The sequence below is a fragment of the Sinohyriopsis cumingii genome, chromosome 18, assembly GCF_028554795.1.
Source record: "Sinohyriopsis cumingii isolate HCF-2022 chromosome 18, ASM2855479v2, whole genome shotgun sequence".
Taxonomy (NCBI): Eukaryota; Metazoa; Mollusca; class Bivalvia; order Unionida; family Unionidae; genus Sinohyriopsis; species Sinohyriopsis cumingii.
Window position 1 is genome coordinate 86917989 of NC_142978.1, and position 13779 is coordinate 86931767.

At 33.3% G+C, this 13779-nt stretch overlaps 1 protein-coding gene across 1 annotated transcript; it reads right to left on the reverse strand.

Annotated features, from left to right (window-relative positions):
* Nucleotides 1-568: 568 nt before the first annotated feature.
* LOC149777230 (matrilin-1-like) lies at nt 569-5279 on the reverse strand. The gene is made up of 3 exons (XM_089942832.1): nt 5048-5279; nt 3614-4030; nt 569-2498 (listed from the first exon to the last, which is right to left on the reverse strand). Exons 1-3 carry the CDS (start codon nt 5253-5255, stop codon nt 2173-2175), a joined length of 951 nt encoding a protein of 316 aa, XP_089798958.1. The 5' UTR covers nt 5256-5279; the 3' UTR covers nt 569-2172.
* Between the last annotated feature and the right edge of the window lie 8500 nt (nt 5280-13779).

The following is a 13779-nucleotide window of genomic DNA, read 5'->3' on the forward strand; positions in this document are numbered from 1 at the left end:
AATATAGCTTCTTTTTTAAATTCATATTTTGAAGCACACATTTGAAGGAAAATACATTCTATGACAATTCAACAGGGAACCCAAATAATTAGAAAACGATGTTAGACTCTAAACTCTCAGTTCTACTTGTAATCCTGAAAGTTTGCTATTCACTTATATAATCTATACAACCGAATCCATCATATTTATAAAGGCGTTTGTCAATAGTCGTTTATAAACTATACTCTTGATAGCATAAGGTGACAGCTACAATATTTCCTTCTTAACATAGGACTTCTTTTACTCTAGAAAGTAGGCATAAAGAAATGGAAGAAGACGCATGTTAGGAAGAGGAGGAAGAACATGTTTTTGTATTGAAGGTATAATGTTGCGACCGTGCAAGCATTCTTTCAGTCATAACATATTCTGGGTTTACATGGTACTGGCTTGAGGTGAAATGAATGCAGAATTTTGATTGTGGTGCTTGCATTGATTTTTCTGTATAATAAAAGGCTTGAACGAAAGAAGAGTTTACAGAGAAGAACGAAGAAATGTGTACTATTTATGATGTAAATAAATACAATATAAATTGTGTTCTACTTTTTATTCTGTTCTCTTTTTTCCTTTTTCTAATACTCACAGATCACAATTACATTGACATACATATTAATACGTTTACTTCACGACCATACGTTTACTATACAACATAAGCAAACACAATCGTTTTTAATACACAAGATTTCATGCATACTTTAAGAATCAACAATTCTTAGCATAAATGTTTTAAAAACTAAATTTGATAACATCAATGTATAATCCTATTGATGGAGACTTGTACTAATCCTATTATAGAAACTCCCTATAAAATAAAACCTTCAAATAAAAATCTGGACGAACCCGAAATTTGTATAAATCAAAATCTGGAGAAATCCGAATTGTAGACAAATCCGAAATTCCAGAAAATTTCATATCAAGACAATTTCTAAATTTGTGTAAATCAAAATCTTGGCAAATCCAAAATTTCACATTATAATAAAATAACACTTTCAGAGATGGTTTTTAGCTGAATAAAATTAGTCATGACTGATACAAATTTGGATTTAGGATTTTGCAATTTTGCTCCGAAAGGAGACGGACAGTTCTGACCTCTGAGGGCGTATTTATAGTCTCTGTACCCTTGGAAAACCTCGGGTGTTTACACAAACACAAACAACGGGGACACTGGAGGATGTCCGATTTGGGTAAGAAACGAGAACGCTACCATTCTCGCGCTTAAAAAGATCGAATTATGGGACAAAGGGTTCATTACAAACCTAATGGAGCAAGATTGGAGGCAACGTAAAATATCGCAACCTAATAATAAAAAAGTATATAACAGTTACTCGAAACATAGTGACGAGTTGAAATAATCATGACAATGGATGAAATGAGTGTCGGCCGACATGTGCTTTCAACGAGGGACTATCTCAAGGCAACGTAATCATTGGAAAGATGGTACATGCACGCATCATTTTACATAACTGTACTATACTTATTTTTAAGATAAAATTGAGAGACTAGCGTAGCAATAAAGACTCTCTGGTTTATGTCTTCCAAGTTCAAAAATAAACGAATAAAATGAATCGAAGCAAACAGAAGGTCAAATATTGAAAACATTTTTGTATTTACTACGAAAAGAAAAACACTAAACACACTTTTAAACAGAATGGCTTTAAATATATTAGTCGTGGTTGTTCAGATGTAATTGAAGCTCACATGGAAAGATATATGATGTAGAAACCGTAGTTATCTACAAGGGACGTTATTAACCTAGATCAGCAATCATTATATGGGTCTGCACCTACGAAGTCCGTCCATATTTATAGCTTGGGACAGGCTACTGTGACCCTAAAGTGGAACTGTCAAAATATTTAGGACATTTATCAAGTTTTATAGAAGCAATTTGATTTTTGAAAATTGATTGTTGATTCGAATATGCCTTTAAATAACCAGTACACAATTTTCTCGTCGCTCAATATGTAATATGTTAATTTTGTAGCCATGTCTTGATGAAGTTACTGAAGTTTGAAATCAAGTATAAATATATATAGTATGTGTTCCAAAAAGGATAATTAACTATTCAAGGTATATTGGTGACTCTTCAACTAAAGAAATAGATCGACTTGAGAGAAGTGTCTTGCGAGAAAACATATTTTAGCCGCTTGCAAACTGAATGGGAAAACACGGTACATTATTCGCTTGAATCCTTACTTCCTTCACCAGTTTAGATAGATCCTGAAATGTGTCTAGGTTAAACAAGTGAGTGTTGATTGGTTGTGAAACATACTGCTTCACTTCGGCTCGTCCTTGGTCGGAAGATATTCCAACTATCAGACCATATACCTGCACCTTGTTAGCATTGGGAGGGAACGTGGCAGCCTTTAGCTCATTGGCAGCTTGTATGGCGTTATATCCACAATTAGACTCTCCGTCCGTCAAAATAAGTACCTCCTTGTCCACGTAAGCGTTGTTTCTGACTCCTGCAATAAGAACAACATTGAATCAATGTTTGTATTAAATATATTTACTTAGATTGCTAACGAATTTAATTGTTTGATTAAGTGGATGTGTATTGCTTGTTTGATTTCTTCTGTTACAGCACATGCATTAATCATGAAAGAACAGCTCTTAGGCTATAAGATTCTTTTCCTTGCAAAAATCTTAGTATTCACCCGCGATCTAAATTATGCACATGTTGCAACTGCTATTGTTTGGTTTGCTACTTTACGTCACAGCGACACATGTAGCTTATTTAGTGCCCGGTTTGCAAGTGAAGGAAAACAATGAACAGTTTTGCAAACTTTACCTATTCCATCTACTTTAAAGGTTCTAATTTTGCAACCGTGATACGTTTTGTGCATGATAAAATGGCATACTGTTATAATGAAGCTTTTAAGAGGCCATGACTAATACAATTTGCCAGTATATAAGGCCTGTGTAGTACATATGTTCGGTATATATTAATGAATTTAAATACAGGTTCTCGTTCAAAGAGCATTGCAATTTTGGAGAAGACGCATAAAAAGGAGGCATTGGTAGGTGACGCTGTTCTTAAGTTTAACAAAAAAAAAACAAAAAAAAAACGGAAAATACATTTGACATCAATTTTAATTCGGCTGAGATGATGTTCTCATTACTGGAAACTTATTAACACAAGGTTTATGTATGACACAAATTATTTACAACAGCTTTTGCAACGGCGTTGAAACAAAGAGTAAATTGTTTAGTCCTTGGCAGTAAAAGCAACGCAAATTAGAGTCAGTCTACAACAAATACGTGTATATTCGACTCTGCTCATCTATGTTTATGTATGTTACCGGTTGAAGTATTTAACTAGGTCACACTATATCTGTTCTGTCTTTCCTTCACTGATACAACTAAAACAGTCAAAATAATCCAGCTATCTGGCTTATATGAAATATACCTTATTGATTTCATAAGTAAATAAAGAATATATCTCATTTGGAGTCTCACTACATTATGAATAATATTCAATCCCGAAATGCCATTTTAAACGATTTACACCATTGACAAAAAGATGAAAGTAGAAGCCATTATAGGAAATTTCTGAAGTATAGTTCATCTTCTTCATTACCTTTGTTACTGCTGAGAAACATGTTTAGTGCTGCTTTGAACGCATCTCCTGTACAGGTGGAACTGCGCATGTATTGTATATTCTGTATTGCATTCTTTAAAACTGCAGTTGGGAACTTTTGACCGAAGAAAAATTCTTCTTTTGGCTTGTCGGAGAACTGGATTAGAGCCGCTTGATGGTATTGTATCTCTTTATTTAGGAACGGGTCTGTCGGGCATAAGAGCCCAAGTATCTCTGCAATGTCTTTCAGAGCTTGATTAAAGCTTTCAAGAGTAATACTTCCGGAGGAATCCATCAAGATTAGAAGATCTCTTGTATTGCCAAGGGTCCTTTTGGGTCTAGTTGATTGAGTTGTTCTGCGGAGAAAGTTCTCAGTAAACAATTTGGCAGTCTCATTTACTGTGAGTTTTCTTCCCGCTAAAATTGTGAGAGAAATTCGATTTCAAAGAAAGACTATAAGTACTTGTGCACACCATCTGATCCGTCTAATTTGATTCATAATCTGTCTTTTGAAGCTTTCCGTAAACATATATTAGGATAGATTTTTTTTTTGATATCTGCTAAATTCAAAAGTGGACTGATCGGAAGTTCAGGTTTATGTATGTATGTATGTATGTATGTATGTATGTATGTATGTATGTATATATGAAATTCAAGAATACTTTACGCAAAAGAATGTCGAGATAATGAGCGTATGTTAAGAAAAAGAACACAATTAAAATAAACATTTCTTCAGCTAGTTTAGTCCACAAATTCCTTAAAAAAGAGCTTCTGGTTCACGCTTAATTATAATCATAAACTCGGGATCCATAGCAAATCCTGTCTTTGATTTTTCTCATCATGGCCCTTTTTAGGTAAATATCAATGTACTTATGTGTTATTAATAATTACTTTAAAAAGTAACAAAGACTGAAGTATTTATTAACTTCAGTTAATTTGTCACAGATTAACTGATCGATGTACATTACCATCTATCATGTTTTCAGTTACTCATTTGATTACCTTTGGTCTCTTTCTTTATGTTATGTGAACTATTGTGTAACATTAATATTTCGCCTACTAAACTCGAAAGCTATGCCGTTATATTGAAAAGTGATTTACACTTTAAAGACAACCGCCACCCGTTGTTGTTATTGCTTTTTTTCTCAACATGTTGCTACTTATATCAAATGTTTGGTTGCAATTCAAGTTTGAAATTTGCTTTTATGAAACTGTAAAACTATTGTAATCAGAAAGAATTCATCTTATGGGCTTTATGTATTTTATCTATTGCAATTACTTCTATTTAAAAAACTGTCTTATTACTCATTACCTCTATTGATTAAAACTTGGTAATCAGGTACAGAAGGTTACCAAATCTACTTATAACACTATATTTCTGACACTGTATAAGGTTAATCTGCATACGTAATAGGAACTGAATAGTCTACTGACCTGGTTTGGTTTCTGTAACTTGAGGGCATGGCGTGCCACCATTAGCTGGATAAGCAAGGATAGTCCTGCTGCGCTCATACTCACCAAACCCACCTGGCCCAGCCCAACTTGTCCATTGGCTGACCTGACAATCCACCTTTACGTTGGTAAAAAGGAATGCTGAAGCGGCGCCTAAATAGGCTATAACAAGGAACAACAATGACTGCATTTATGTTAGGTACTGGGTTGTACTGTCTCTAGTTTTCTGAAAGAAGAATGACTTTATTAACCAATATTCAAATTGTTTGAAATGTTGAAAAGCAAATAGAAGTGTCCAGTTAAAACTGATAAAATAACGAATTAAATACTCAAGCTATTACAATTAATGTTACTAGTACGCCTAATACTACTTCTTTAACAACATACGCGCCTATTATAACATCAACACCTATTATTTACTACCTCGAATGAAAGAACTATGATATTTAGTACCATCACCACTCGTTGCTATTAATATTTTTACAGCTTTTGCTACCACTTCCCCAATTTTAGCTAATGTCGTCAGAATAATAATCTCATATCATGCTGCTAGTTGTCATACAGACATAACCAATAATAATAATAATAATAATAATAATAATAACAATAATGTATCACTAATACGACAACAACAACTACTACTAATACTACTAGCTCTGCTCCTACTATAACAACAATTAATACTGTTACTACTATTTTCCAAGTAATACTAATACTGATACTACTCATAATATTACTGGATCTGAAGGATGGAAATCAACAATATATTCCAGTGTAGCTGTCATTACATTAGGACTACATAAGCTACCACACCACAATAGAACGAAAAAAATGATCCGAAAAGACGCGATGTCAAAGGAGTTGAGCTAAATTTCACAAACCTATTGTGTGACCATAGCAAACTTGTTCAATATCAGTTAAACGGAAACGAGGTACAAACATTTACAGTGAAAATAAAACAAATTAAACATCGATTTGGAGTTAGAAATATACTTACATTTGACTGGTTTTGACGTTCTGGCCTTTTCAACATTGGATCTCCATTTATATACATTTTGTCAGTACACATCTGACCAATGGGAGATGAACAAGGACCAGTTAAATATGCCATTGCAGTGTCATTCTTTTTATTCTATTTATTGTATCCATGGATGTCTGCACTCATAAATCATAAAGCTCAAACATAATAATGCAAATTTACACACTTCTTCCTCTTCCTGCTCTAAGTTTTGGAATCGGCGTATTAATTGTAGATGATAAAATATGTGTAAACAGTTATCAAAAGCACCAAAACAAATTATTTTTTCAGTCACAATATTCTTCTCATTTAAATTGTAATTCTCTGCATTTATATACATTTTGTCAGTACACATCTCTCCAGTGGGAGATGAACAAGGAACAGTTAAATGTGGCGTTGCAATGTCATTTTGTTTACTTCTGTGTGTTGTATCCATGGATGTCTTCACTCATAAATCATAAAGCCCAAACGAATGATAAAAATGTACATTCTTCTTCCTCTTCCTGATCTAAGTTTTGGAATCGGCTTATTGATTGTAGATGATAAAAATGTGTAAACAGTTATCAAAAGCAAAACAAAACATAAACAATTTACAGTCACAATATTGTTGTTATTAAAATTATGATTCTCATAACAAAGAAAAATAATGAGAGAATATAAAATCAGAAAATAACGGTTCAAATTTTGAATGTATTAAACTAGAGATTTTACTCAAGAACTGCAGGTGAAGACACAACGTAATCAACAAAAGACTCAACTGTTCAGGTGAATTGACATATATCTGTAGCACTTGCCATACGTCTTTTGAAGAAGAATATATTTAGTGACATGGTCGTAGAGCTAATTACACTTGAATTTTAGGGATTGTTTTTGTTGTTGTTGTAATTACTAGTCATTAAAATAAGTCAACGGAGACAATAATAATAATAATAATAATAATAATAATAATAATAAATAAATAAATAAATAAATAAATAAATAAATAAATAAATATAAATAATAACATCAACAACAATAAATCACGGCGGCTACATTTTCAATTATCAACGTGCGTTTTTTACGGATTTGTACCACAATAGACAAATTTGGTCATCTATTTGAAACTAAATATCACACAACTGTTATGTCTTAATTATGAACATGTGAACAATCAGACTATATCAAAAGGGCAGAAACTGAGAAAGAACATCCCATTCGCAAGTTATTTTGCAATTGAATAACTTCTGCTAAAGAGCTATTGTATTAAAAACTAATAATACAATTAAAACCTGGTTGCATCACACTAAAATCTATTGAATCGTAATGTTGTCAGTACTGTCAGGTTTTTTTCTTTCTTCTTTTTATCTTTTCATTTTTCTAATGTCGCCGTGTATGAGTGGTATTAGACTCTGCTTGGTATTTAATCTAACTAGAAACAGAAAAAAATGAAACAAACTTATAAAAAGATGAAAATTGTTTGGTGTATCAAAGGGGACGATTTTATGTTTTATTTTAGTGGCAAATTGCACACACTAACTCATTTAAATTAGCACCTTTGGACCAAAGTTTGTTTAGAAGTCTTTTCACTTCACTGACAAAACATTAGTTTGGAAAGTGCAAAGGAAATACATTAAGCAAAGGTTAGGAACTTGGATCAAAATAAAGCGATAATAAATGTTCTAGCTCACCTATAATACTATAAAACTGAAGCAGTTCCGATATCTTTTGGAACGAAATTTTGATTAAATTGAGAGTCTGGAAACATTTTGAATTAATATAATTAAAGTTGATCTTGATCCAAAGTAGTAATGCAGAATGAAATAACAATCTAGGTGAACTTGTAAAATCCACCCAATCTCAGATATATAGAGAGGCCTTTGACACAAATGCACGGTCATCTCATACAATAAATAGTGAAAATATTTTAATAATTGATTTATTTTGAAAATATTTACACTTGTTATATTCTTTTTGTCTGACTAAAATAATGTATCACATTACGTTCTAGCTGAGCTGGCGTATTTTTGTACGAAAAATAAAATATACTCAAGCGAACCTGACAGTGAAGACTGGAAAAATGATAAACGCACAACTTGTAGACGTCTTTACGTTTCCAATGTGCTGTTGCCAAGAGTTGAAAATTATAAGCGCACATCTTTATTCTTGTCTAGATTTACCTAAAGCCAGGGGAGACAATTCTTTTCCTGGAATTTAAACAGTTTACTCACTGTTAAAAAAATATTATTTCATCTCTCTATTAATTGCAGGCCAGCGTGATTCTGTGTAGGTAGGTAAGAACCTTTCGCAACATAAATTATCTTTGAAATCAAAGTTTGGCAATGAATTGAAAACAAGTAAAATCAAAGAAAAGTTCACTGCATAAAATTCAAAGTCCCTTTTTATTATCTGGTTAAAGTCGCTATAGGAGAGTAACACTGAATCATCTACCGAGAAAAGAAAGGTTTAATTATATTATCCATAATTACATGTAGTATTTATATAGTTTCTATGGATATAAACGTTATTAGATAGGACGTATTTTAAATAAGGAGTTTGAATAATAATAATAATAATAATATTAACAACAACAACAAACAAGGATAACACGCTTGGTCATGAAAGACCCATCTACCACGTGGTCCTGAAAGAATTAACACACTCAGGTTTAGAACTGACACGAATATCGACATATTTGAATTAGGATATTTTCTTGAGAATACTTGAATAGCAACATGTTGCCTAATATTTTTTTTGTTTACCGTCTTTTTAAAAAAACAACGAAACGGTTTAAACCTGTTAAGTAACATGCAATTCAAACTAACTCTCACAAATGTCAAAAACAATCTGAACAACAAGTGTGTTGGTGGTAAGCTGATAAAGAACAAAAACAATTTTTGTCATATCAAAGTCAACTAAGTCTGTTGGAATCAATCATGTAGAGTTTCGAAAAAACGAAACGTTGTCAGATGATCGTTCCGCATCGATCCGTTATAGTTAAATACATAAACCTATACCACTCTCAACACCACCCATCTTGATCATAGTTCTTTGGAACATTAACTCCAATCTAATTGCCAATATTTTCTTTTATTAAAGTTTTACTTAAGTAAACGGCTTTGGAGTGACCAATATGCTCAACATTGGACACATTTCTTTGTATCTTTTAAACACAGTAATGCATGTGTCAGCTTCCCATCAATAAAATGTTCATTGGTCACTTTACATGATTTGATAACATAATCATTTAAGTCGTAGGGGTCAGGGAGTTTGATATTACAAAAAAACTCTGATTTTACTTTTATTTAGCACAGAACTATTGCTATCACCATAAACTGCCAAATTTGCAGCGATAATATACCTTTACCTTTCGTATGCATTGCAAAAAATGATTTCACTCTTAGTTAGAGATCCTTCTTTATACAGGAAATATAATTGTTTACTCCCAAAGGTAATTATCATGTATCTGGTCCTGGTAGACGTTAGATTAATACTATCAACAGACGCCACAGTGTCATTTCATATTCTTGCAATATACATCTAACGCATGTTTATGTAAATACCCGTTTATGGGTTTCAGTATAAATAATTATTTTATGTAATATAAATATGAGTTCTTATGTCGTACGAGAAAGACCATAGTCCGATTGGTTTATTTAAAACGTATTCATTAAAATTACAAAGTGCTCATTGAATTTTGAAATAAATTATTATTCTGGGATATTTGTGAATTCATTGAAGGACATTATGGATTAAATTTGTGATGGTTTTACATCTTTTTATTAACTATTTTAAACGCTAGACTCGTAATAATGTGCAAGAAGTTAAATAATGAAACAAATAAACGCGTTCATAGGATTATCAGTAACTTTAATCAGGTCATCTACATAGTAATATAAATATGACTGCATTTCATGTTTCTACCCGATACGACTTTTCTTTTCAGTCTTGCAAACATAATTAGACTTTTTTTAAAATGTCCATAAGTTCAAGTGATTAGATAAACATTTTGAGATAGATAATTAAAAATGTATATCTTGCCGGTCTCTTGTAACAAGTTATTTTATTTCTGTAAATATTCATGGACCCGAAGCTCGACAATTCTTCTGTGTGTCTATCCCTCTCGCTCGCTCTTTTTTTCTCTCTCTCTCTCTCTCTCTCTCTCTCACACACACACACACACACACACACATACACACACACACACACAGAGTGACAGGCTTCTCATTAGGCAGACAATGCAGCTGCACGGTACGTCCAACTCCACGTTTTCTATTTAAAATCGCTCTATCGGGCTTTAGTACTAAATTTATTGTGTTTCTTAAGTCTTGCTAAAACAGTTAACTTCTCTTAAATAAAACTGTTTTCAGTTTATTGTATTTACGTTTCATTGGGCGAAACTATATTACTGTGAAGATGAACTTTAGCGTTACGTTTTTGCATGGTAAATATAATGCAATGGAAATGCAAGCCCTGTATCTTCTACGTGCTCCTTTAATATCCCATCAAAGCCACGTAAGTAGTGACTCGAGAACTGCAGAACTTTGTGGAAACCTCAAAAATTTAATAACATTTATTAGACACTTTTATATTTTCTTTTATTGTAATTCAAATATTTTATAGTACTAACTCAACCTGAAATTATTATGCTATTTTTTTAATAAAAATTCATAATATATGATATTAATATATTAAACGCAAAACTACTAGAACATGTTTTGTCATTTCTCCATTTATGTCTGACTAGAGTCCGGAAAGAGATTAAAGAGAATGTATTCATATTACTTTGAAAGGTCTCCAAGATAATATCCATACTGCATATTATATTTGTATTGCCAAGCAGGTGAGTTAAAAGAAATATAGTATCCAGCCAAATGATGACGTCAACACTCACTCCATTAGAATTTATTTATTTCAATTACATTTAATTAGTGGTGCAAAGGAAGCTTATAGTGCTAAAATATGAATATCAATATTGAGAGCAATATTGTATCTTCAGTGAAGAATACAGTAACCTTAATTAATCAAACAAAAGACAATTTTAAGAAAAACGCTAAAACGATAACACGCCCAGGAACGTATTTTGTTTACCTCATAATCCAGCCTTTATAATAATTTGGGACCCTTTCAGAAATGATATCAAAGTCAAAAACATGATCCACTGATCGGATTTAAATGCAATTTTGACTGGTGTGATTCAGTCTACATCTTTGTCATATTTTATATCAATCCACCATATTTTGAATAAAAGTTAGAATCGACCTACTTGTTTTCATTCCTGGCAATAAAATTGCCCTCTATATATATGTGACTTTGATTAAATATAATGAAACAGGAGAAAGCAGTTCTCTTTGTGACCTTGTTCAATCTAAACATCAATCAGCTACATCAACATTTTCTGCCACAAAAAGCACACCCATGTCACGGCGAACAAGATTTGGTTAATTTAGTTTGCACGAATCAACAACTATCATATTCCTTCCATCTGCTTAAGTATCGCTTCGACTTTGAATACTATGTATTGGGGTGTAACTGCTGTGGGTGCGGGCAACGACAGTAATACATCTACGAATGCAATTGCAATGCTTCCAAGAGGGGAACAGTTTAACTTGGATTTGTGTAATTTTCCTTGCAAGATTCTTTGTCAGCGCCAGTGATAATAGCATCACCATATTATCACTCTTTCGTTGGATGATTTTGGAAAGAGACAGACGGAAACATGAGACAGGTTTTGCAACTGCAGAAATAAGCAGGACAAACATTTTTATTACAAACAAAAGCATGAACAGGAAAGAATAAAACAAGAAGAAGAAGAAGACGAGAAAAATAAAAGTTTCGTTGTATACATGAGGATCGCTCGTCCTGGTTCCCCCTCTCCAGGCCCTACCCTAATTTCTAAAATCACTCCCAAAAGTGCAGTTAGGATTTTCGTCACGCGTTGAGCCGTACGTAGGCAAGGACTGAGATGAAAAACGGTACAATCACGTCGTCTTCCAACTTTCATGTGCTTGAGACGCCACGGAAGACATAACAATAATGTGATACAAGAATAATTACTTTAGATTCCTGTGGTGTTCCTGGTAATCATTAGATCGCATTCTCGTCTAGTCCTAGCGCCATTTTTTATAACTTCGATTCGTATGGGCTGGTGCCGAGGCGGGACGTTCGTGATTATGTTCACTGCTTCACAAATACATGTGATTGACAATGTTATCCGCACAAACAATGACAGATATACCAAAATGTATCCTGGAAGCCATGTTGTTGCACTCATAAATACCGGATCATATAGTCCGGTGACTGCTGTACATTAATAAACAGCGCAGTTATAGCTATCGCAATAACTTCCATCACCAACAAAACCTTTGTTTGGTCATCGACTTGACACATCAAACATTGCATGAAAAACTATCTGAACAAACTATTGAACCTAGGGTAGAACGCCGTTTTTGTTTTTCATAACCAAATTGGCAGGCTGAAAACCAGGAACATTAATATAGGCGATATTGCCAAATTGATTCCCACGGCGAATGGAGGAATATTTCTTGAATTTTGTAGAATGCAAAACGATCTTTTACGCGCATCCGACTGCGACGGTGTCATGAAAAAACATGTTGATGACGGTGATAAAGCTCTGGAGAAAATAAGCAAGCTTTAAAAAGAATATTATGAACCTTTAAAGTTATTTAATCGTATGTGTGGCACTCACGGTAAAGACAGAATAATCATTGATAACGTGTCTTTGGGATTTATTGTCGGGAACACAAGGAGGTCTAGTTGAAATTTGCTGATATCGCCACGGAACTGGCTTGTTTGGACAACGTTGATGTTAAATTATTATGGTCTGAACTAGATCTCCTTAAGGCCGATATCAACGCACCCACGAACAGTTTTGGTTCGTGATCACCGCAGCAATATATTATGAAAATTATCTGTTATCTCTATTTTGTTTTTTGTATATTGATTTACTCACCTTTTTAGTTAACTGATTTAATTGTTTTGTTAAGTGTGTGTGTGTGTGTTGATTGTTTGATTGAGTATATTACAGTGCATGCATTAATCACGAAAGGATAGTTATTGGGCCGTAAGACACTTTTCTGGACAAATATCCCAGTATCCAACCGCATACAAAATTACCAACATGTTGTAACTGTCATTGTTTAGTGTGGTGCTTTGTGGCACAGCAACACATGTAGCATTTTAGTGCTGAGTTTGCAAGTGAAGGAACAAAGTTCTGCAAATGATTTAATCCTAGCTTGGCGTACACCATAGCATGAACGATTTTACAAACTTTATCTATTCCATCTGCTTGAAAGGTTCTAACTTTGCAACCGCGGTACGTTTATTGCATGAAAACATTGCAAACCGTTTAAACCAAGCATTTAAGTGGCCATGACTACTACATTATGTCAATAAATATGTCGTCAAGGCCTAGGTAGTGCACATGTAAAGTATATATGAATTCATTTAAACACTGAAGGGCAATGAAATGTATGAGAAGAAAAATGAATGGAGACGGGAGAGAATCGTACGTCTCGTTGTTATTATGTCTGCTAAATAACAAGAAGAATATATTTAATCTCAATGCTTATTCGCCATGAGATGGTGTTCATTGTATTGGAAACTTATCAACACATGGCTTGCTATTAATATTTCTACTGTTTCTGCTACCACGTCCCCAATTATATTTAATGTCATTAGAATATCTATATCAAATGCT

Excerpts from the sequence above, each read along its gene's own strand:
- LOC149777230 (XM_089942832.1), bottom strand. The coding sequence starts at position 5,255 with ATGCAGTCATTGTTGTTCCTTGTTATAGCCTATTTAGGCGCCGCTTCA. Across the intron at positions 4,031-5,047 it reads AGTTACAGAAACCAAACCAG|CGGGAAGAAAACTCACAGTA; the intron begins GTCAGTAGACTA and ends TCACAATTTTAG. Across the intron at positions 2,499-3,613 it reads GTTTCTCAGCAGTAACAAAG|GAGTCAGAAACAACGCTTAC; the intron begins GTAATGAAGAAG and ends TTCTTATTGCAG.